The 22,906-nt window shown below is 38.9% G+C and overlaps 1 protein-coding gene across 1 annotated transcript in view; it reads left to right on the forward strand.

Annotated features, from left to right (window-relative positions):
* Window positions 1-22,906, forward strand: part of GAP43 (growth associated protein 43) — a 100,277-nt gene that overhangs the window by 41,277 nt on the left and 36,094 nt on the right. Inside the window, exon 2 of the mRNA XM_003825127.4 lies at window positions 13,591-14,188. Within this exon, the coding sequence (XP_003825175.2) occupies window positions 13,591-14,188 (598 nt within the window). The remainder of the gene's footprint in view (window positions 1-13,590; window positions 14,189-22,906) is intronic.

Consider the following 22,906-nt stretch of genomic DNA (forward strand, 5'->3'; position numbering starts at 1 on the left):
ATATTTTCTTAGCTTGATAAGCAATGGGAATGTCTAAAGTTTGTTTTTGGTGGGGGTAGGGGAGAAGGGGAAGGGCGTATTGTAATGAAACCACAATTCTATTTTAGCTTACTCTGATAAAATATGTTGCTCAGAGTGGAAGACAGACTAAGGAAGAGAGCTTCTTAGATTGAATGTTATAGTGTTAGCTTTTATTGTCAGTTTTAAACCTTAAAATATGAGAATAGTACTTCTAGGTAGAATTTCTGACATTTGGTAAAAGGAGAATCTTCGTCTAGGTCCTCCCTGCATACCCACTGCACTATCGCCACCAGCTACTTCTGTTATTGCCTTGATTCTCTGCAGTGATTTAAACCTTCTGTTGTATGTTTCTTGGGTGCTTCCATATCTTCCATATCATGGCATAGTCACACAGATGCATACTCATTTACCAGAGGCTGCAGAGGTATCAGGCAACTTTGGTTTGTTCAGCTTACCGGGTTTTGATATGACTTTGAATTGCAAATTTGGCTTGGGGAGAAATTAGGGAATTTTCTACCTAGTAACTGTCAAATTGCAAACCACAGGGAGAGTTGGCTACTGGATTTTTCTGGGAATCATTTATTCCTAGTCTTGGGTATAATTCTGAGCTGATACAGTAATATGGGAAATTCTTGGTTTCTGAGAAGTAAATCAGAATCCTGGTAAGAGTGGTGACATCACCTCTTGAACTCAGGAGAGTCTCCAGGACTTTTTATGCAGCAACACATCTGTAAAGCTCCCCATTGTTGGAGTTTCACTAATTTGGTGCTCTGTACATCCCTTTGGGCCATGTGACGTCACTGATGAGAGGGTTGCGGCACGTCTCATAGTGGTGTATATGTCAAGTAGAAAGTTATTTTCATTGACCTCAAGACTGCAGAATTAGACAATATCTCCCTATTTTTACCCAATTTAGCCAAATTCTTTCATTCAAAGATTAGATTATTATTAATCCCTGAATGCAGGTTCATAGGAATTAATTCAAGAGTTGTAAAATTTGCTTGCCTGGTTTCCAAACTGAATAAAACGGAATTTTCTTTCTTTGATGGCTCCACAGGGTTCGGTGTTTCTCCCTGCAGAACCACAAAGTGGGAGGTGTGCTGCTGCTTTGTACCATGAACTACACAGTCATCAAACATATACATTTTCTCCACAACCTATGCTGCATAAATAATATGATACTTTTTGAGTATCATTCGATTCAGAGCAATTTGTATGGCATGCGTGAAACAGTTCTTATTTCCTTATATACCTCACTACAATTGTGAAAAAAAGGAACATGAATAGTTGGTTCAAGTAAAAAGCAATGTTTAATTCAGGAACTCAGGCTGAATTTAAATCCTCACACTCAGGAATAAATCACAGAACTTTCTCTTTACCACCTGCTCAATCCCTTCCTTCTGATAAGAATGCATAAGGTTGACTCTAGTCCATTCATCTGCTTTTCTCATTTATTAAATAGCCATAGTTCCTGACCTGATGCCCTCTCCCTCCCTCTTCTCCCAGTATTGCTTTCCCTGCTCTCTGATATTTTTCTCTTTTGCTTTCAGAATTAAAAGGGAACCTGGTCTCTGGGTTGTTTTCAACATCTCAAGTGTGAATTTTCCCTGTCAAAATCTTCACAAGGAAAATGAGTCACAGCATCACCTGGGTGACGAGGTCATAACACCTCAGCCCTTGCTTAAAAAATTTATTTCTACTTTTCTATTGTAAAGAGATCTCAAAACAGGAAGATAAAATTGGACTGACAGCTCTACAGCCTAGTCTTTTAGACAGTGAACTAGGCCAGCATTGGCAGACACTGGCGATGACAAAGTCCTGCTCTGAATTATGCCACCCCGCACTCCACTTTTTACCTTGCCTGGGAGGCTTGAGAAAAAACCTTCAGAGAGCAGATCGACCTAGTCCTTATTCACTTGGCTTCTTGACTTTCTGGATTTCAAGGGTAATTTTACCTCACATGTAACCTATACAAGTATTTTAGGTTCAAACCCTGACTCTGCCACTTACTAGCTGTATGACTTTGAGCAAATTACTTAATTACTTAACTAATGTCCTTCTACTTAGTCTTTTCATCTGTAAGATAATAGTACCCATTGCATAGTTTTGTTCTTAGAATTGAATTAGTTAATATACAAACTATATGCAATAAATATGTTTGGGGTGTGTATATATCATATAAAAGTGCTTAGAAGAGTGCTTGACATATAGTTTTAGAATTTGTTATTATTATGTTCTCCAAGCATATGAGGGCATTTTATGTCATTACTTTTAAAGGTCGCTTTTTTATATGTGTTAGTGGGAGGCATTTATTATTTTTTTAAGTGTGCATATCCCTGAAACATCCCTCTGTGGAGCTGTAAAAGAAAACTATAAAATATTTACCATATAATTCACTCAATCGCCAGTCTCCAGAAAGTAACAATTTGTACTTCATTTGTATTGTCTTCTTCCAGGCATTTTACAAATACTATTTTCTTTCATCCTCAAAAAAATTCTGCATAATAGGTAATAGGATTCTAATATGGGTGATGAGAAAACTGAAATTTAGAGAAATTAAGTAATTTATCCTAGGTCATACATTTAAGCAGTGAATGAGCCGGGATTCAAACTCAGATCTTTTGACCCCAAAACCATGCCAGGTAACAAGTAATCAATGAGTGTCAATGACAGATCATCGAGAGAGAATCCAGTGCCAAAAATGAAGAAGGTGTCAAGAAAATAAGAACAAGGACAATAGCAGCATGAGCAACAAGAACAAACTTAGATCCAAAATTAACAGGAAAAGATTTTTCTAGAGTCCTGCATATTTTTCCTTAAACTGTCCAGCAGCTTGGGGACAGAAATCTAATTAAAATGGAAGTCTATGCATGCTCAAACCACATGCCTTGTACCTGATGCAATCCGCTTCCACCCCAGTCCTGAAAAAAGGCATTCAGTTATTTTTTTCTACATGTGGAAGAATACAACAACATACCTTCTAGAATCAGGGAGAAATGTACTTGCTCTTTTTATTTTTTTTTAATTTCTCAAATACTGTTCTATAAGGATAATCACTCACCTGGTGATTAATGTAGAATGTTAAGGTGTGTACAAATTACTGCTGATAGGTAACACTGTCCTTGCAAAATCATCCCATGGGCCCCCCTCAAATAAATAAGTATACTTCAAAAAGCAGTGTGCTTGCTATACAAGTGCAGTTTTAAGAAAAATCACTCAGCTCTCCCTTGCAAACATGTTCTTTCCCCTAATGCCTCCTACACAGAGATTCTGGAGCCACCCCCTTCAGAATATCTGAAATATAGACCAATTTTGCTCATTAAAACTACTTCAAGTAGTCCTAGAGCTGATATTAGGATTGCTACTTATTCAGTCATACTTTTCGAGTGTTCACTGTTGAATTCTTAGATTGAATTTTCTATTAGTTTCCTTAAAATATAAGAGGTTGGAGGGCTAAGTTTAAGACCCATTCTACTAATTGTGAGGCTTTCCACAATCTGTGTTTCCTTATTTTTTTAAAGGGGATGGCACACTTGCTTAGCCTTCTTCATTATAATTCTCAGAGGAATCATTTTAAGTTGAAAGTACTTCATAACCTATAATGCATAAATTTAAACCACTGTCATTTCCCCCCACCACAGCCTTTGGCAAATGGGGTCTTAAATTCCTTCTCCCACCAACTAGACTTTTAGCATGCATTCTGACACGTATTGTGTATCCTTACTAGATATGAGGTATATAATATTCGGGCTTTACTAACTATCCAGTGGGGGTGCATTGGATATACTTGGCTTGGCAATTTCAAATTATAATGATCTTCAGTACCAGATGCTCTTAAGCTAGTCCCCTACAAATGTCTGGCAGCTTCATTTATAACTTTTATCAGGCTTGAGTATTACCACACACAAGCACATAGAGTAGCTCTCAGAACCTGCAGAGGCAATTGTTTTGCTATATGTGTGAGGGATATAGTTGGATCAATGGGATAGATACTGTATATGAAATAGTGGCTAAATGAGTTTGTGTGTGTGTGTGTGTGTGTGTGTGTGTGTGTGTGGTTGGGGGATGTCAGGTGAAGGTCACATATTTTGGGAATGAATAGATTTCTAGTTTCAGTGAATTTCTATCACTGAACTCCTACACTAGGTGAAGTTTTGGGGGATGGGTAAGTTAGAGAAGACTGAGAAGGAATCAGTTGGTGTGTGTCAGGTGATAGTAGAGTGGGACTGTGGTTTAACTTTGACAATGTAAACAGATCTTCCCCCTTCCCCAGATAAGAAAGAACAGAGTTGAGTACTGTGGCACATTTTACATGGTTTCCTGCTTATCTCTTTGAGAACAGATATAGCTCAGTAGTACTGTCGAGTTAAGAAATAGCTTTTCCACCCTCTGAGTGATGATACCTACAATCATCAGGATGAATACAGTCTCATGACCAAATCTCCTCTGGTATTTGTCTTATCGACATGCCTTAACTTAATGTCACGATGCTCTAGAAATTACTCTGAGAGAATAATGGTGATGGCAATAATTATGATGAGAATAATGGTAGCAGCCACCCCTTTCTGAGTATGTACAAAGTGTCAGGGACTGTGCTGGGTGCTTTATGTGCATTAACTCATTTGATTCTCATATCAGCCCAATGGGATAGTTTTTTTATTCCCTCATCCTGCAGATGAGGAACCTAAAGCTGACTTGCCCAAGGTCAGGATCTACCAAGTAACTGGCAGAGCTGGAATTCAAACTTACACATGTCTAACTCCGCAGCCCATGCTCTTAAGCACCAGGGAATATTGACTTTTACAGGAGGAGGACTAAGCATGGGCTTTGTCATTCAGAAGCTGGATGATGCTGGGCTCCTTCCTGGTTCCTCATCTGTGTTGATTATAAAACAGGCACAGTGATGTGTTCCTCACATGATCATGATGAGGATTGAATTGAAATACTAAATATATATACTGTGCACTTATAAATGTAAGAAGAGAGAGGAAAATGACTGCTGGAGAGTGGTGTGATGAAGGCTCCAGCATTAGTGACCTGGAGCGAGAACACCCAGCCAGTGAGCTGAGTGTTCACACACAGAGAGTTTACACACTCTCTGAGCACCAACACAGTGTGGCATGTGGTCATGCAACAACTAAAAATAACATTTTTTTTTAGTATCAACTATGTGCCAGCACTATTTTAGCCACTGAAGCTTAGAAGATTGTAAAAAAACAGATAAAGTTCTGTTCTCAGATTGTTTATAGCCCAAGCGAAGTTCAGTTAGTAATAAAATAAAAACATACAGCAGATGATCATAAGAACTAAGAGGGGAAAGACAGAGAAGTGGACCAAGAGTGACAACATTTGAAGAAGGGTGTGTGGTAGAGTGGGTGAGAAAAGTCTCTGACTCATGTATTCATTGAACAAAATGTCTCAAGTACCTGCTGACTCAGACTGTAACTTATGAAGGGAGTTTAATTAAGAAAAAATAGATGAACAATCATTATTTGTTATAGTAGGAAGACTGTAGTAATTTAAGAAAATACTTATCTTATTGCATCTCACATTTTTGAGTATCCAACAAAAGACACTTCGCAGTGTCTTACCTGGAAGGAAGATTGTTTTATGCTAAGTTCCCTGGGCTCTGGGGCTCTCTTCCTGCTGGTGAGCTCTGACCATCTTCAGGAGCTTGGCATGTGCTTTGCTCTTGGGGCCTCTCAGCTGGGAAAGATTTGCCTCTGGTGGTAGTACAGGGGTTTGTCTGCTGGTAGACTGCTTTTCTGTCTTTTTCTTGATGCATTGGCTTCCTGCAGCTCTTCTTCTGTCTTCAGTTGCTAGCAGAAGAGGCCTCACAGTCCCTCTCATGGACTGGTCTGTGATAGCCTTTTTAGCTGAGTGATGGGGAGTTCCACCCTTTTGTTCCTAGCTCACAGTGGCTGCTAAAGGCATAGCAACCTCTCTGAGAGCAGAGTCTAGTGTCCCCCTCACTTTGCCAGCCCTTCTGTCCTTTGAGCATGTCATTTCTTGAGGGAATCAACATGTGCTTCTGTAATGGGCAGTGTTCATCAGAAGGTTTGCTCCCATTGCTCAAGAGTAGAGATGCTTCCTCCCAGGGCTGACTTCCCATAGGTATTTTCCTGAGTCTCAGTGATTTTGACCCTTGATTCAGTTAGGTAACTTATACCTATGTCTGCTATACCCAAAAGTTTTCTAGAGGAGTTTAGTCAAGTGATTCTGTCTGGCTTGTGCCTTGGTACATGACCAGCATGATTAACGTGCCTCATCGCAACACTGGGCTCTTCCAACCCCTGTTTAGGGAAGGAGACTTCCTTCCTTGAATAACTAAGGGACTAGTTATTCCCAGCCTACTCCCCTTAAGCTTTGGAGAGCAATACACAGATTAAATATAAATATTAGGGAGCAGAGATTCTCCAGCAATCTCCCATGAATATTTTCACCACTTTTATTTATTTATTTGAGACGGAGTTTCGCTCTTGTTGCCCAGGCTGGAGTGCAATGGCGTGATCTTAGCTCATCGCAACCTCCGCCTCCTGGGTTCAAGCAATTCTCCTGCCTCAGCCTCCCAAGTAGCTGGGATTACAGGCATGTGCCACCACACCTGGCTAATTTTGTATTTTTAGTAGAGACAGAGTTTCTCTATGTTGGTCAGGCTGGTCTCAAACTCCTGACCTCAGGTGATCTGCCCACCTCAGCCTCACAAAGTGCTGAGATTACAGGCATGAGCCACAGCACCCAGCCATTTTCACCAGTTTTGCTAGTGAAAACACATATAAGCAGGGAGCAGTGCCTCACACTGTAATCCCAGCACTTTGGGAGGCCGAGGCAGGAAGATGGCTTGAGTCCAGGAGTTTGAGACCAGCCTGGGCAATATGGTGAAATGTTGTCCATCTCTACAAAAAATATAAAAATTAGCTGGGCATGGTGGCACATAGCTGTAGCCCCAGCTATTTGAGAGACTGAAGTGGAAGGATTGCTTGAGCTTGGGAGGTCAAGGCTGCAGCAGTCATCTGAGATAGTGCCACTGCACTCCAGCCTGGGTGACAGAGAGTGACCCTGTCTAAAAAAAAAAGAAAGAAAGAAAAAGTACACACACACACACACACACACAGAAAAATAATTTTATTGATATGACTCTAACGAGTCAATAGATAAATATAAATCAGTTGTCTTTATCTTAGATGTATTATTATTTTCAAGTGCTTGTTTATTATTATGATCAATGGCGTTTCTATAGCTTTGCTATTTCTCTCCTTGTTAAACCTCTGCTTACTAATTTCTATAATTGGGGAATCATATACCTGTTGTAGTTAGATGCTCTTGAATTCCACCACTGAGAAGTGAAGGATTTTAACAAAAATTGACAAAATCGAATCCAGATTTCTTCACCTGTCATCATCTTTCTGAAATAGCACTAATGGAGATGCTCAGATTTTGGATTCATCCAACAAATATTAATTGAGCATCTACTTTGTGCCAGGCACCATTCTAGAAACTGGCATTCAGCTGTAAGTAAAATAGACAAGGTACTTCTCAAAGGCTGACTTTTTTTCTGTTTGAAGGCATCAGTTGCAATACATTATTTGCCTCTTCTATGTCTTTGTGGGACATAATAGGGTTATAGATATACAAAATAAAAGAAAACAACTTTTCAGACTGGAAACTGAGTTCTACTCTGATAATGCTTTATACTATGTTGAAGATACCACCTCATATTATTTTGGAAGCAGGTGGGCTGTACATGTTGAATAAATAATACATTAAAGTGGACTGAAGACCCATCTTTTGATCACCAGCTCTTATCTGAAAAGTTAACATTACTACTGCAGTTTCCAATATGAGATATTTTGTTTTCTTATACAGTTTCATTGCTTCTCTGCGCACTCTGCTCCCCATTCCCCTCATACCCTAGGTATGAGGTCTTCAAACCAGACTGCATGTTGGGGGATCTGGTGTATGCCCACTGTGCTTATTCATCTTTTTAAAGGACACTTTCTTCCTTACACCTGCACCGAAACCGGCAGTGACATTCCATCTATAGAACTGGAGGAGGCTGGCCCACTGTCTTCTCTCTCCTCCCTAAGGGGTATTTTACTGTATTTTTGATCTTTGTCTAGGTTTAAAGAAAGTACAGAAGCTCCACTGTGAACTACTTTAATACTTGCACATTTTCCCTAAAGTCAATTGCCATGGTATCAATGATGCTTAAAAATAGAGTGAAATTTTGTTATGTGACTTTCACCTCAATAAATTATTAATAAAAAATAAAGTGAGCCATAAGTAGGTACTTCCTAGGTTTCATTTATATTTATCAACACTTTATTCTGGTTCCTTTACAGGCTGTACAAGATTCTGATAGGCATGAAAACTACTACATATTTAAAAAAACATTGCTTAGGATATCTCCGGCCTTTCAAGTTTGTTCTCAAAAATAACTTTGCTTGATCAAATGAACTATATTTTGGTTTACTAAAGATGTTCTCAGAAAGAAGAATATGTGCACATCAATGATTTGTAATGCATTTAAAATTCAATACTATTTTTTAAAAATTTAAGTATCATAATGGTACTATTTATAGCTAGCAGAAGTAGATATAGGGCCAAGTTTTAATTTGCTTGGAAGGTTGAGGCATTCCTATGATAACTGGGAAAAGTGAAATGCATTGAGGTATCCCAGATGAATGGATGATGTTATTTTTAGTTCTGAAAGTTAGCCATTCATGGATTTTTGCCTAGAGCTCTTTTGTAACATATTGAATGCAACCGTTTGGACATTTTAGAATAAATCTTAAGTTGTCCATTCCTCCTTTCCCCAAAGGAAAAGAAGACCAGAGCAACAATGTTGGATATTTAAGTAATTACTTCTTATTTCTGGCTTTCTTATCTGTAATTCTTAAATATCAATTAAAATCATTGTTCATTCATCTAATGGATTTAGAAGTTTCATTAGTGTCAACAAGTTAGTGTAATGGTACTCTTCATTTTTTCCAACCAATATTAATCTGAGATTTTAATGTTTGTTTAAAAAGTAGGGATGTCCTACACCTTGGTTTCCTTTAAGACTTCATAAATTGCAGAGCTCTCAAACAAATCAATCAGTAAAAAATATTAAGCCATAACAATAAAGATTCCTGAAAAACTTATGGTAACTCGTAATGACACCCTTCCTACCTATAATGTACTGCACTGGAATGTCCTCTTTACTTAATTCGCAGATATCAACAATTCTATGTAAAAATGAAATAACTTTGAAATTCCCTCAGAAACATTAGAGTTCATTACAAAGCTTATTTGTGGCAAGACTTAGTTTAAAAAATAAATCTATCTTTAGTGACATTTATGAGCTGACTTTTTAGCCATTAGATAGCAGGATTCCTTTTCTGGACATTTCATCTTAACTCACAGTTTTAGAGTGTTGTCCTTACTTGAAAAGAAGAGTGTAAGATCAGGTGTCTACTGCAAATTCCTGGGAAGTTATTTATTGTTAAAGCACTATGATGTGGTTTAAGTGTATTTTCAAAAGGATTCTATGTGGGTAGACACAGTATCCTTCCGTTCAGTAGCATTTGTATAGTGCTTAACATAGGCACTGAGTATTTTTAAATGAATAAATGAACGAGAATGCTGATGTGAAGCCTTATGGATTATCTACTACAAGTAAGTCCAAGCTATTCCAGGTCAGCCATGCAATAAAATTGGACTTGGAAGTAGGTGGGAGGGGGGAAGAGTTGAGGTCAAATACAAGCTGGGCCACTGCCTCCCTCACTCGCTGTATGAATTTAGGCAAGTCACTTAACTTTTCAGGGCCAGGGCTGTCCCTTTTGGAAAGTGAAAGTATTTTGCTGAATGTGATGAGTAGTCTGGTTTCTCTGGGCTTGAATGTCCTTCATCTTAAGTAAGCGCTTCTATTTCTAGTGGGGAAAGGGTCAAAGTGTTCTCAGAACCTGGGGCTACTCCACATAGCCAGTTTTGGGAAATGTTCTTTTTCTCCTTGTCTTAACAAAATACACAACAAAATACACTCCCAGTCCACTTACCTTTATACTGTACTGTGAAAAGAATTTTACCAAGAAATAACCTGCAGTTTAAGGAATATTAATAGAATCATTAGAAATACAAAAGAAAGACACACAAACAAAATCCAGTGGTGTCTAACTTCAAACCCAGTTTTAACTTAAAATATTTTTATTTATGGATGTCTCTATTCAATCACTGAAGTCTGACCTCTTCTTAGCCTGGTTTCTTTCCTTCCCTTTCCTCCCCTCTCCTCTTTCATTTCTTTGTCTCCTTCCCACATCCCTCTCCTCTCCTCTCCTCTCCTCTCCTCTCCTCTCCTTTCCTTTCATTTCCCTGTGTCTGTTTCTTTACTGCTATCTGGAAAAACTTCTATTAATTGTCTTTTTTTTCCCAACTAATCTCTAAAATTTAGTTTTCCTAAATCTCTAATGATGAAGTCCAGCAGTTTCTCCAGGATGAGCTACATGCGTGTGGAGTACTTTGAGCATCTTTTTGGGTATAGTCACTTATTTGGGTACCTGGCTCTTATAAGACTGTCTTCACCTCTCTCTCCTAACTCTTGTTTTTCATGGTTCTCCCCCGTTCTGCTCACTCCTGCTTCCCTTGAATTTCTTATACTTCTGGGTTGTTTAAGTGAGGTTTGTCTCACAATCTTGGCACCCTAGTCTAGTCTTAGCCTTTCTAAAAAGTCATTCTAACTTAGATGCTGTGTTCAGAAGCTTAAATTCTGATTTTTTAGAAAATTGAAGTTGCAGATGCTTTAAGAAATTGAGAGAGAGAGAAAGAGAAAGAGGAGGGAGAGAAAATTGAGAGCCCTTTCTTTATCCTTGTAGTTTCTTTGTTTATATCATGTAGACTCTCAGCTTCCTTCTCTTTGTGATTTCCAGCTTTTCAAGAGTTTCATCCCCCTATGCCTTATGTTCATAAAGAAAAGACAGAGCTCTAAAATGTTAGCTTTCTTGAGTCACTAGAGAGTCTTTTGTGGACACCTGCTCCTTCTGAAACAATTGACTTGTCTACTTTCACAAACAGCAGTATTTGTATTAAAGAACCAGTTGGCATCAATGCCCAAGTGCAGGTGTCCTAATATATAAGATGGTGCTTCATTCAGAAAACTCAACATAGAGTAAAATAAATTATCAACATCTTGGCTCCATGCTCCATTCACAACTGTTAATTTTACAGGGTTATGCTTCCATCTCTGAGCAGAGAGCTCCTGGCAGGGACAGCTGCTCCCGTGTCTCACATTGGGCTGTGCTCATCCCAGTAGGAGTCATCAAGAGCAGCAGGTTAGCGAGAAGGTGATAGTACATCAGAGAACTGAGCAGTGGAGGAGGGAGAAGGACGGGCCTCTCCAAAGTGCTTTTCATTTACTCCTTTAATCTTTGTGTGTATATACATGCATGGTTAACTAAGGAAAAAGGAAAAGTTGACTTGAATTTGACTGAGAAAATTATCAAACCTGCTTTTACTCGTACATGTAGCTCATTTTCAAAAATACTTTTGTGTATCCACTGGTATGTTGATGGTCCTATGCAGCAATAGGTCTGTACGCTTGTCCAAAGAATGTCTAACAGCCCCACATCATGATTAGCAGGAGCTGGGTCACTGGGGCAGAGCTGGTTTGACAGGTGGAAAACTTGTCCTGAGTAGTTCTGTATTAGCTTACCTCCTAAACTGGAGCAAAGGTCAAGGCCAATCCAAGATTGAGAACAGGCGCCGAACATGTTACATGGTAAACACTCTTTTATTAGTGGTCTTTTGAGGGAAAGTTGCTGTGTTGTTCTTTGCTGTTATTTCTGCTAGAACAGTGTTCACAAAAGTGAACAAAAGTTCAATGCTCAAGTTAAAGAAATCTAAGAATGGAGACTATCAGTAGCCATATTGGGGCACCATGGTAAACAATGGAACTGGATAAAATTTTATGTACTTGCCTACACAATTCTTTCTATGACCATACCTGCTGTTCCTATCCTCTGAATTAATTTTCATGTGGAAAATAGTCATTTGCAGCATATATTAGGCTACAAATGTTGCCATCAAAAGGTAACATTCTATATGCTAGTCTCTTTTCTTTAGTACTAAGATGGCTCTATTGATGATAATACGAACACATTTTAGGTTCCCAATTGCTTTGGGAATAAAGAATTGTGACTTAGTTAATATATGTTGCTTTTTCAAAAGGAGAAACAGTGTTTCCCATCATTTTTTAAAATTCAGGAATAGTGGTCTTTTTTAATTCAGATTTTGAAGGTTTGGTATGTTTATTGCTAATGTTGGACCACACGCAAGAGAAAGTTAGACATTATTTTGTGACCAGCATTTTTAAGTTGTCACATTCTGAACAAATCCCTTAAAGACCTGGAACTCATTTACATTTTGCATAAAATCCTGATGGGATTTATGGTTTAAACTTTGACTATACTCTTTGTCTTGAATTTATTAATTTCCTTATCAGGCTTAAAACTTGGGGGAAAGTAGACTTTTGCAAAATATTTTTTTAAACCATTAAGTTTTATACAAAGTCCTTCTCAAAAACCCTGTAAACCCTCTATCTTTCAGAGCTCTTTGATAAAAACCTGGGGTGAATGTGATTTATTTTTTGCTTTTGTTTCTGGTTTGTTTGCTTTTTTGAGACAGGGTCTCAATCTGTTACCAAGGTTGAAGTGCAGTGACACAACAACAGCTCACTGCAGCCTCGACCTCGCAGGCTCAAGTGAGCCTCCTTCCTCAGCCTCCTGAGTAGCCAGGACCACTGGTGCATGCCACTACACCCATCTAATTTTAAAATTTTCTGTAGAGATGGGGTCTCACTATATTGCCAGGGATGGTCTCGAACTCCTATGCTCAAGTGCCTCCTGCCTTCACTTCTCAAGGTGCTTGAATTACAAGTGTGAACCACTGCACCCAGCTTGTAAATGTGATTTGAGTTGTCAAAGTACTTCTAAAAAGAAAGGCTGGTTTAAGTTTGACATGGAGCAACATTGAGCTGGGGAAAGAAAATACGTAGAAAATAATGCCAGTGGCCAGATGCGGTGGCTCACGCCTGTAATTCCAGCACTTTGGGAGGCAGAGGTGGGCGGATCACTGAGGTCAGGAGTTTGAGACCAGCCTGAACAACATGATGAAACCCCGTCTCTACAAAACACAAAACTTAGTCGAGTGTAGTGGCACATGCCTGTAATCCCAGCTATTTGGGAGGTCAAGGCAGGAGAATTGCTTGAACCTGGGAGGCGGAGGTTACCGTGAGCTGAGACCACGCCATTGTACTCCAGCCTGGGTGACAGATTGAGACTCTATCTCAAAAAAAAAAAAAAAAAAAAATGGCCAGTGATTCTAGAAGGTCCGAAAGACATTACTTTTCCCATACAATACTGTGGGAGAAAGATGAGGCTTGATTTGAACTTCCAGGGTACTGCTGAATTCTTAACTCCAAAAACAGTGCCTGGCACAAAATAAATCACTTAATAAATACTTGTTGAATGCTGAGATTTAAAGAAGAATGTCATTGAAGCCCTCTCCTTTTTTTCCCTTCTTTTCTCGACAAAGGTTGAAAAAAATGATGACGACCAAAAGATTGAACAAGATGGTATCAAACCAGAAGATAAAGCTCATAAGGCTGCAACCAAAATTCAGGCTAGCTTCCGTGGACACATAACAAGGAAAAAGCTCAAAGGAGAGAAGAAGGATGATGTCCAAGCTGCTGAGGCTGAAGCTAATAAGAAGGATGAAGCCCCTGTTGCTGATGGGGTGGAGAAGAAGGGAGAAGGCACAACTACTGCCGAAGCAGCCCCAGCCACTGGCTCCAAGCCTGATGAGCCCGGCAAAGCAGGAGAAACTCCTTCCGAGGAGAAGAAGGGGGAGGGTGATGCTGCCACAGAGCAGGCAGCCCCCCAGTCTCCTGCATCCTCAGAGGAGAAGGCCGGCTCAGCTGAGACAGAAAGTGCCACTAAAGCTTCCACTGATAACTCGCCGTCCTCCAAGGCCGAAGATGCCCCAGCCAAGGAGGAGCCTAAACAAGCCGATGTGCCTGCTGCTGTCACTGCTGCTGCTGCCACCACCCCTGCTGCAGAGGATGCTGCTGCCAAGGCAACAGCCCAGCCTCCAACGGAGACTGGGGAGAGCAGCCAAGCTGAAGAGAACATAGGTGAGCAACCGCGAGGGTCAGATGCAATGGGTGGATGGGGAGGGGAGTTGCTATTCGGAAGACCAGGCCACCTGGGTCATTGAGGGAGAGGAAAAAGTCTAGAAGATGTTTTCCAGAAATCAAGGGAAGCTGTGCTTAATTTCCCAAAGTGGCAGGACTAAGAGCTAAGGTTACATTCCCAAATATCTCCAGAGAGGACTACCAGAGAGGACTCAGGCAGGTCTATGTAGCAGCCAGTACTAGAAAGATCTGGCAATTACCTTAATTGGATTGATATATGCAGTCAAACTAGATAAATCTGCTTTAAAAAAGTATTCTGTGTGCTGATAGACTTAGTTTAATAAGGAATGACTGAGGCTACATATATTTTATGGATGGGAATTAGCTAATGTGATTATTTGGCACTAGAAAATGCCTGGTATAAATACAGCCATCCTCTTCTTGATCCAGATTATCTAGTGTGTGAATTGTTGGCAGCAAAAGTATAATCTCAGACCACCCTTCCCTATCTCACATTATGTTTCTGGGCATTCTCTCCACCATCGGTTGGTGAGTAGTGTGTGTATATGTGGGTATGCTCAGAGAATGTTAATTGTAACATTAATTGGGGTCAAACATAATTAGGAAAATAAGTCTGTCGATGTTGCCAAAAACAAAAGAAAAACCCCAAATACAGAATATGTTGTGAAGTCAAACATAAATAATCATTTTATTATTGAAGACACAACTTTCTACAATATGCATAAATAATTGAGGGTTCCTATGATTACAAAAAGGTACTGGATTCTCTTCAGTTTGGAGCTGTAACTTGAAAGTTGGAGGGTTTTCACTATTACTGCTCAATTGTGCAGAATTGGAATAGAATATTCCCAGAGCAACATAAATTCAACAGAGCTTCGTCCCTGGAGAGTAGATCCTTCCCTCACCCCAACACATCCACAGTGGTAAAGGAGGCCAACAGTTTCCATGATCTTTCTCTAGTCTAATATGACCGATAAATACTTTCCAGCCCCAAAGATCCTCAAAGATAAAGTTTCTTCTGTGTCCATTTAAAAGATTGGGTTTACTCCTTTAGAAGCGCCTTGGTTTAACCAATGATGTTTGTCATCCAAGGGTCCAAATACGGACTGAACCACCGTGTGCTCCTTGGGAGAAAACCTACTCCATGAGAGTGGTCTGAGGAATGTTTTGGCATCTGACCATCAGATTGAGAAAGTAATGACTGGACTTTTACCTTGATATACACTTCCCCAAAATCAGATACTACAATATGGTAGGTGACTATTCTAGATATTTTAGGTTTACTTCTTTCATCGTATCCCTAAAATTCTATGAATATGATGCCAGATTATATTAATTAACATTGTTATTGGCATATTCCAGCTCTGGATAAATCGTATGCTTCTTTTCATTTTGAATCTTTATTCTAACACACAACTGTCCCAGGGGCCAGACATTGAGGTTTAGAAGATGGGAATTTTTCCCTGGAAAAGGTAAGGCATGTGATAAAAAGTGGGGTGTGGGTTTTAATTTACTCAGCAAAGCAAAACTTAACTACTTTTCTTTAGATTTAAGGTTTGAGCCTCAGGTATGATGTCTGGAAATCACTTTGCATATCCACAAGTTACTTAATGTGTCATTTTCGTACATCTTAGAAATTAATCATGCTTTTAAATACAGAACATATCTGACATGGCACAGACCATATTTTTTAACTGGGATTTCTAAAGTTGTGGGAAACAGAGAAATGATGTGATTTTAGGTATATGCTTATGATTTGGGTTGATAGAAGGATTTTTTGAATCAGTAGGAAGTCTAATATATAATATATTTTAAAAGAAATTAAGTTTTATTATGTTTCAGGTTATGATAACTAACTGCAAATGAATTAATGAAATATTTTATGTAGTAAGTTGTCAACAAATGTCAAATATTGAATATAAATTGATGAAATTTAAATTATAGATAATTTGTTCACTCATTTATATATTTCTCTTGCATATTTGCTTATTCTATTCATTTATTTGATTAAAAATGTGTCTGGTCAGTGAAAGCAAACAGCACTCTTCTCTGCCTTAAATGTTACAGATTCTGACAGAAAAATATCTTAATTAATCAGACTTTATCATGGGCATTCAAAGGTGATTGAAACAATAGGTGAAGTTCAACTTGAAGGTAATCACAAAGGGCAATTTACATTGTTTCTTAGAGTTGGGTAGGTACTGTCCTCTTGGTTAGATTCAGAAATGCTGCCTGTCGTTTCTTTCTGGATTGAGGTATCTAGTAGCCTTGCCTGCTCTTATGTGACAAGCACAAATTACTCCGCTGTGATGAATCTCATGGGATCACAGAAGGTAGAGGTGACAAGGAGATCTATCACATCATATCAGGTCCAAATTCCCAGGTGCCCTGTACTGCATTTCCTCTGCCTTCCACTGTATTTCATTTTAACCTGGGTTAAAGTAGCAGCATCTTCCACTGGGCTGTACTGTTCGGAAATGGGTGGCTACCATGGGTTGCTTTAGGATTCTACAGCTGCCTGGAGGGGCATGGACAGACAATCTAAGAGGGTGCAACAGGGTTAAGGGGCAAAATAGGTACAAAGAGAAAATCTAAGAAAATAATTTCTGTGAATATCAGGCTTAAAAATTTTAGATCAGATATGATTATTACTTTAATACCTATGGAAATGTTGGGGGAACTATAAATGTTATTTATTTTACTTCTTTTACTATTTACTACCAACCTGTTTGTTATGGGGGGATGTCATTTGTATTTTGATCTTTGAAGTTGGTTGGTTATTGTCATTGTTTTAAATTCTCCAAGTATGTCCACCTCTCCCTAGTTTGCCACGCTGCCTGCCCAGCTTTTTACGTGCCTGGGACCAAAACATTTCAGCGCACCTCTGACAATGATTCCTTTAGAGGAAGAGGAGTGTTCAAAACATCTGTGGGACACTGCCCCATTCAGTCATGAGTAGAGAACTTTGAAGCCCCCTTTAGTGATTATATCCTTGGGGTCTCCTGCTGAGCAGTGTCACTGGGCTCATTGGCTCTCAGTGAAGGAATTCTCTCTTATGTCTCCTCTTCTCCATGGTAGCCTATTGATTTTCCCCAGTAGAGGACTCTGCTGTGGTCATATTCAGTGATGTGGTACTACCAAGGTAACCTATCCAGAGGGCTATCAATCAGTGATATTGATTGGGTGGCTGCCACAGGGTCTTTGACTGATGCTAGTTGGAAGTGTAGCTCTGAGTGACTTTAAATGTTCTGTATGTTGATCTTGGCTGCATTTTATTTTCATGGTCTCAGTACATCTTGCAAATTGATGCCATCAGTAATGATCAAGAAAAGAGGGAGGAGTTTCCTATTGCCATTCCCTGAATAGAAAAATTAACTTAGTGTCTCCCTGCTTCTCTTCCTCCTCTTTTTTATCCTTCCTTCCTCCCTCCTTCCTTCCCATTCTCTCTCCTTTTTTTCTATTCTTCCTTTCTTTTTCCCTTCCCTTTATATTAACTTTCTTCTGTGCTAGGTATTGGAGTCACAAAGATGAATAAGATATGATTTTTTGGCCAGGTGCGGTGGCTCATGCCTGTAATCCCAGCACTTTGGGAGACCGAGGCAGGAGGACTTGAGTCCAGGAGTTTGAGACCAGCCTGGGCAACAGAAGGAGACCCCATCTCTACAAATAATAAATAATTAGCAGAGTGTGGTGGTGTGTGCCTGAGGTCCCAGCCACTCTGGAGGTTGAGGCAGGAAGATCACCTGAGCCCGGGAGGTCAAGGCTGCAGTGAGCCATTATTGTGTGCCATTGTACTCCAGCCTGGGTGACAGTGTGAGACCCTGTCTCAGAAAAAGTAAACCAAACCAAAACAAAAACAAGATGTAGTCTTTTGACCTTAATGAATTCTTACTTGGTATGGGGGTAGTATGAAATTCAGGGAATGACATTGAAAACAATCATATTTATAATCTCAATTAAATTCTGCAGATAGGTACAGGGCACTTCCCTATGCCAATGCACTTTGGACAAAATATGAATGAGGCAGTGCTTCAGGGGCTAAGATGCAGTCTGCTGCTTACTATAAAAACGTTTCATATAATGTATGTCCTGATACTCAAATTATTAACAAAAAGAATAGATGCAAAATTTAGAATTTCTAGAATGATAATTGTGTATAAGAAAATGAAATACCCAGTTCATATTTCTGAATTTAAAAAATTATTTATGTTTCCCAGAACAATATTTTCCCTAAGACACAAGGTAACCATCTATTTTTCAGCTTTCCAAAAGATAGGTCCACTTCTACCAAGCTGTGTGTTAGACGTGAGATTTTCCAAGGATATTTACACTTATTTGGCAGGGTGCCTCGTGAGCGGCTTTGATTTGAAATGTGGTTTCAACCACTTCCTAAATTTATACACAACTCACAAAGAATGAAAATTTTGGTTGTGGAAGTCCATAAATGCTGTTTATAAAACATGGGCACCCTGTCAGATACTCAGTGGTATACCTCTTAAATACTGTTGATTATTAAGCTTTTATGGAGCACTTTTATATTGCTAGAGTAATCATTTTTATTGGCTTTTCTTGACAACAGCCCAATGTCATTTGATAATATTTTTCTTTCTATTTTTATATTCCAAGAATAGGGACAAAGTAAATGGATATTCTGGCCACAAATACAGCCAGTGACAAAACAAGGATCAAACTGATTGAACTCTAAATCCTCACCTTAACTGTAGCCCTACAGTTCTTTCTCTCTATTAAGGTGTTATGTTTTGTCTCAGTTTCTGCATTTTCTTTTTTATCTTAGCTGTTGTTGTGATCTGATGCTTTTGGGAAATACCAACCAGGACCTTACTAGGATATTCTCTGTCCTACCTGCCCTGTAATATAATGCAGGGAAAAGATCTTTGAACTGAAATAAAGAGACCAGGGTTCTAGTCTCAGTATTTCTACCAACCAGATTTTAGGCAAGTTATTGCTTCTCTGGACCTCATTCATCTCATCCTTAGGAAAAGGGACTACGATAGTTGGTTTTTAAGGTTTTCTTTCAAGAGTTAACATATAAAAGTCTAATAATAGGTAGCACTTAATGAGCATTTATTAACTGCCAGGTCCTGTGCTGAGTGCTATGTGGGGATTGTTCCATTTAATCATCATAACCACTCTGTGGTAGTAATGTAGTAGTGTAATTTTCCCTTCCCTTTTTACAAGGAGAAATCTTAGCTTTAGGGAGACTATGGGACTTAATCATTGTTGACAGCTAGCAATGTTGAACCAGAAGCCAAACCCTGAGAGTCTGAGAGGTCACATGCTGAACCCTGACACTTATCCAAGTGCTATTCTGGAAGAAACAAAGAGGAGAGGAATGTCTAAGGACCCCAACAATGTGTTATAATATAAGAACATCTCTCTTCTTTGGATAATTGGATATTCCAGACTCTTGTCTGGGAATTATTAGGGATAGCATTTACAGATGGGTGTCTAGTAACTACTATAATTCCTGATCATAATTCCCTCACAGCCCTATCACCCCAGAATTATTAGGGATATTAAACTGTTTCTGAGTCTTAGATTCTTATTTCAAAAATGCTCCAAGTACTGTTTTATTAGACCTGAGAGAGCTATAAAGATCAGTTGAAAATGATTGTTCTTAACAGATGTATTACTGACTCCATCAAATACATCAGTTATGCCAGGAGGATCTGAAAACTAGAATGGAAATTTTCATATCTCAATCAGATGAAAGTCATTTTATTTATTGTAGGCAATTGCTACCCTAAGTTTAGCTTATCACAATCAGTATCTTTTTTATATTCTTGCTTAGGTCTACCCCCCTTTGGCAAGTGCATTTCCAAAGGATCTGGTACCTTTATAACTAAAATATTAAAGAACTTAATAGAAGAGATAAATTAAAGAGAAATCATTAACTCTTTTTTTGAGACAGAGTCTCGCTCTGTTGCTCAGGCTGGAGTACAGTGGCACGATCTCAGCTCACTGTAACCTCTGACTCCTGGGTTCTAGTGATTCTCCTGCGTCAACCTCCCTAGTGGCTGGGATTACAGGCACCTGCCACCATGCCTGGCTAATTTTTGCATTTTTAGTAGAGACGGGGTTTTACCATGTTGGTCAGGCTGGTCTCAAACTCCTGACCTCAGGTGATCCGCCTGCTTCAGCCTCGCTGGGATTACAGGTGTGAGCCACTGCGCCTGGCCCTTTTATTAACTCTTTAGTTAAAAAAGTAAGCAGACAAAAGACAAGATGAAGGAATGTGTTGTGGAGTCACAGGACTCATATTGTTGAGGCCATTCATTCATTCTTTCATAGCTTTTATTAAATTGTTACTGTCACCTCATAAAAGAATCTGGAAAACAGACATGTTCTTCCCCCAATTTTAAAGTTGTGAAACTATATTTGGAACTAAAAATTAATATTTCTTAAAATATAGACTATTATTCAGATATTAACACACATTCATAAAATATTTTTCTTTTTTCTCTACATACATGTGCGCGCACACACACACACACACACACACACGACAATCTTGCAATGGTAGACCAAGGAGGCATCTTTGAAGTGTGGGACATATGGCTTCTTAGCCAACCATCCTCACTTTTCCATAGTCCCTTATTTTCTTAACTATTAGATAATGGGCTTACGGGATGGAGTTGATAGTAGAGAAGTTTAGATAGAGGGGCAAAGAATCTAGAAGAGTCAATTCTAAGAAAGTTTATTATTAGACTAGAGGCCCAGAAGACAGCAAGAATATCTCAGTAGAGGTTTCTAATCCCGTCTTACACTTGAGATTGAATATAAAGAGTTGAAAATGATGTTTTCTGATATGACTGGACTTCTGATTCATAATCCTCCTAACCCTGTCTCTGGATGGAAAACTATAGCTATAATAGCTACAGTGGCTATAGCCTATAGACAGCCATAATTTGCTATCAATAGTTTCATTTCCATCTTACACTTAATTCAATATCAGTGTATTTTTATATGCTTTTATTTCATTAAAGTAATTAAACAGCTTCAAGGGTTAATAAAACCTTGGATGCTTATGTAGAGCAATGGATACATCTGATAGACATCTGATAAGCTTTTTAAAATTTTGTCGGTAGACTGTCATTAAAACATAAAGTATTATATGGGCTAATACAAATCTCTTCCAATTCTTTTTTTAAAAACTCTACATTCACAGTCGTTGGATATTTGACCAATAGTGAAATTAACTAACAGGCCTAAGTATTTGAATTGGGCTATTGAACGTCCCGAGAAAAGGTGGTATGGAAGATATACAAGTTAGATGTGATTACTCAGCAATCCTCACACTTATTTGTAATCACCAAATCACAAATTAGAGGATTATGAGAATTAAAATATTTCAGTTTGATCATCTCACACCATTCTACTTGGAAGGGAAATTGTGGTTCTTAAGATATCTTCAGGGGAAGAAAGTATTCTAGGAAGGCTTTTTGCCTTTCTTTGTAAAACATGTTCAACATAAATATTCTATCCTGGTGGCACATATACAGTGAAATAACTTTTGAAGGCTTTTTTTTCCCCTGTTTTATTTTGTTTTTCCAGTATGAGTTAGTAGAATCTTTTGGAATTTGGAATAGAAACCAGAAGCCATTTACCTAAAATGGTCCCTTCTTACTGGTGCATGATGAATGTGTGTGTCTCTCAGATAAAGTGGAGATGAACATTTCTATAGCCTTGAAAAAAATGTTCTCTTCCCTGGTGTATGACAAAGTGAAGGATATAATTTAGATATGTTTAAGCACTGTATCCATGCCTGTAGTATACCCTTCTGCCAATTTCCAAGCACATATGTATACACACACATTCAATATGTAGGGAAAGGGCTGCCCAAGAGTTCAGACTGTAGGGAAAATCTGGAAGAACGGTAAGTTTCACATTTTCTTCACCCTTCAGCCCAAAAAGAAGTAGAGAATGGCTCCAGGAGCACCCTTTGTCTCTCTGAGGGTGTGTGTGAAGAGTAATGGTCGTTTCTCGGCTGGTCATGTAATCAGGATATGTTTGTGAACCTACAGTGGGTTGAGGAGAGTTAAGAGTTGGTACTAAAGCTATCTACGATGAAATTTATAGTGCCTAAGAACTAAAACCCTGGTTTGGCTAATTAGGGGAACATTATCCAGGAAGAGTTCTTGGTGTAGAGGTTGCCTCATCTGAATCTTAAAGGATAAAATTTATCCAATGAAAGAGACGTCATTTATTTAAAAACTTGAGACACCACCTTTCATTCAAGTTAACACACACGTATAAATAAATTGATTCAGGTTATAATTCTGCAGCAGCTTTTTAACCTTCAGTGGAAAAAGTAGCTTCATGTCTGTGTTGTTTATTGTTGCTTTTCCTGCATCTGTGACAATACTTTGAATGAATAATATTATGCCGTAGAGAAAATCCTAAACTGACCCAGGAAAATGAATACAGAAGCTCATTGGAAAGTTTAGTTGTTACTCAGGCCTGTAAGTCATCCCTGAGGTTGCCAGAATTCAAACCATTTAGGGCTTCATAGACCAGTGTGAGCATTTTGCATTATATTCAGAAACATATTGAGAACTAGAGGAAGTCAAGGCTGCTCCCTACTGAAAGCAGGTGATTAATTTCACTCCAGCCACATGAATGACCTGTGGGTGGCCCTTGCTAGTGTGTGACAGAAACACCCAGGGAAGAAATGAT

The sequence above is a fragment of the Pan paniscus genome, chromosome 2, assembly GCF_029289425.2.
Source record: "Pan paniscus chromosome 2, NHGRI_mPanPan1-v2.0_pri, whole genome shotgun sequence".
Lineage (NCBI taxonomy): Eukaryota > Metazoa > Chordata > Mammalia > Primates > Hominidae > Pan > Pan paniscus.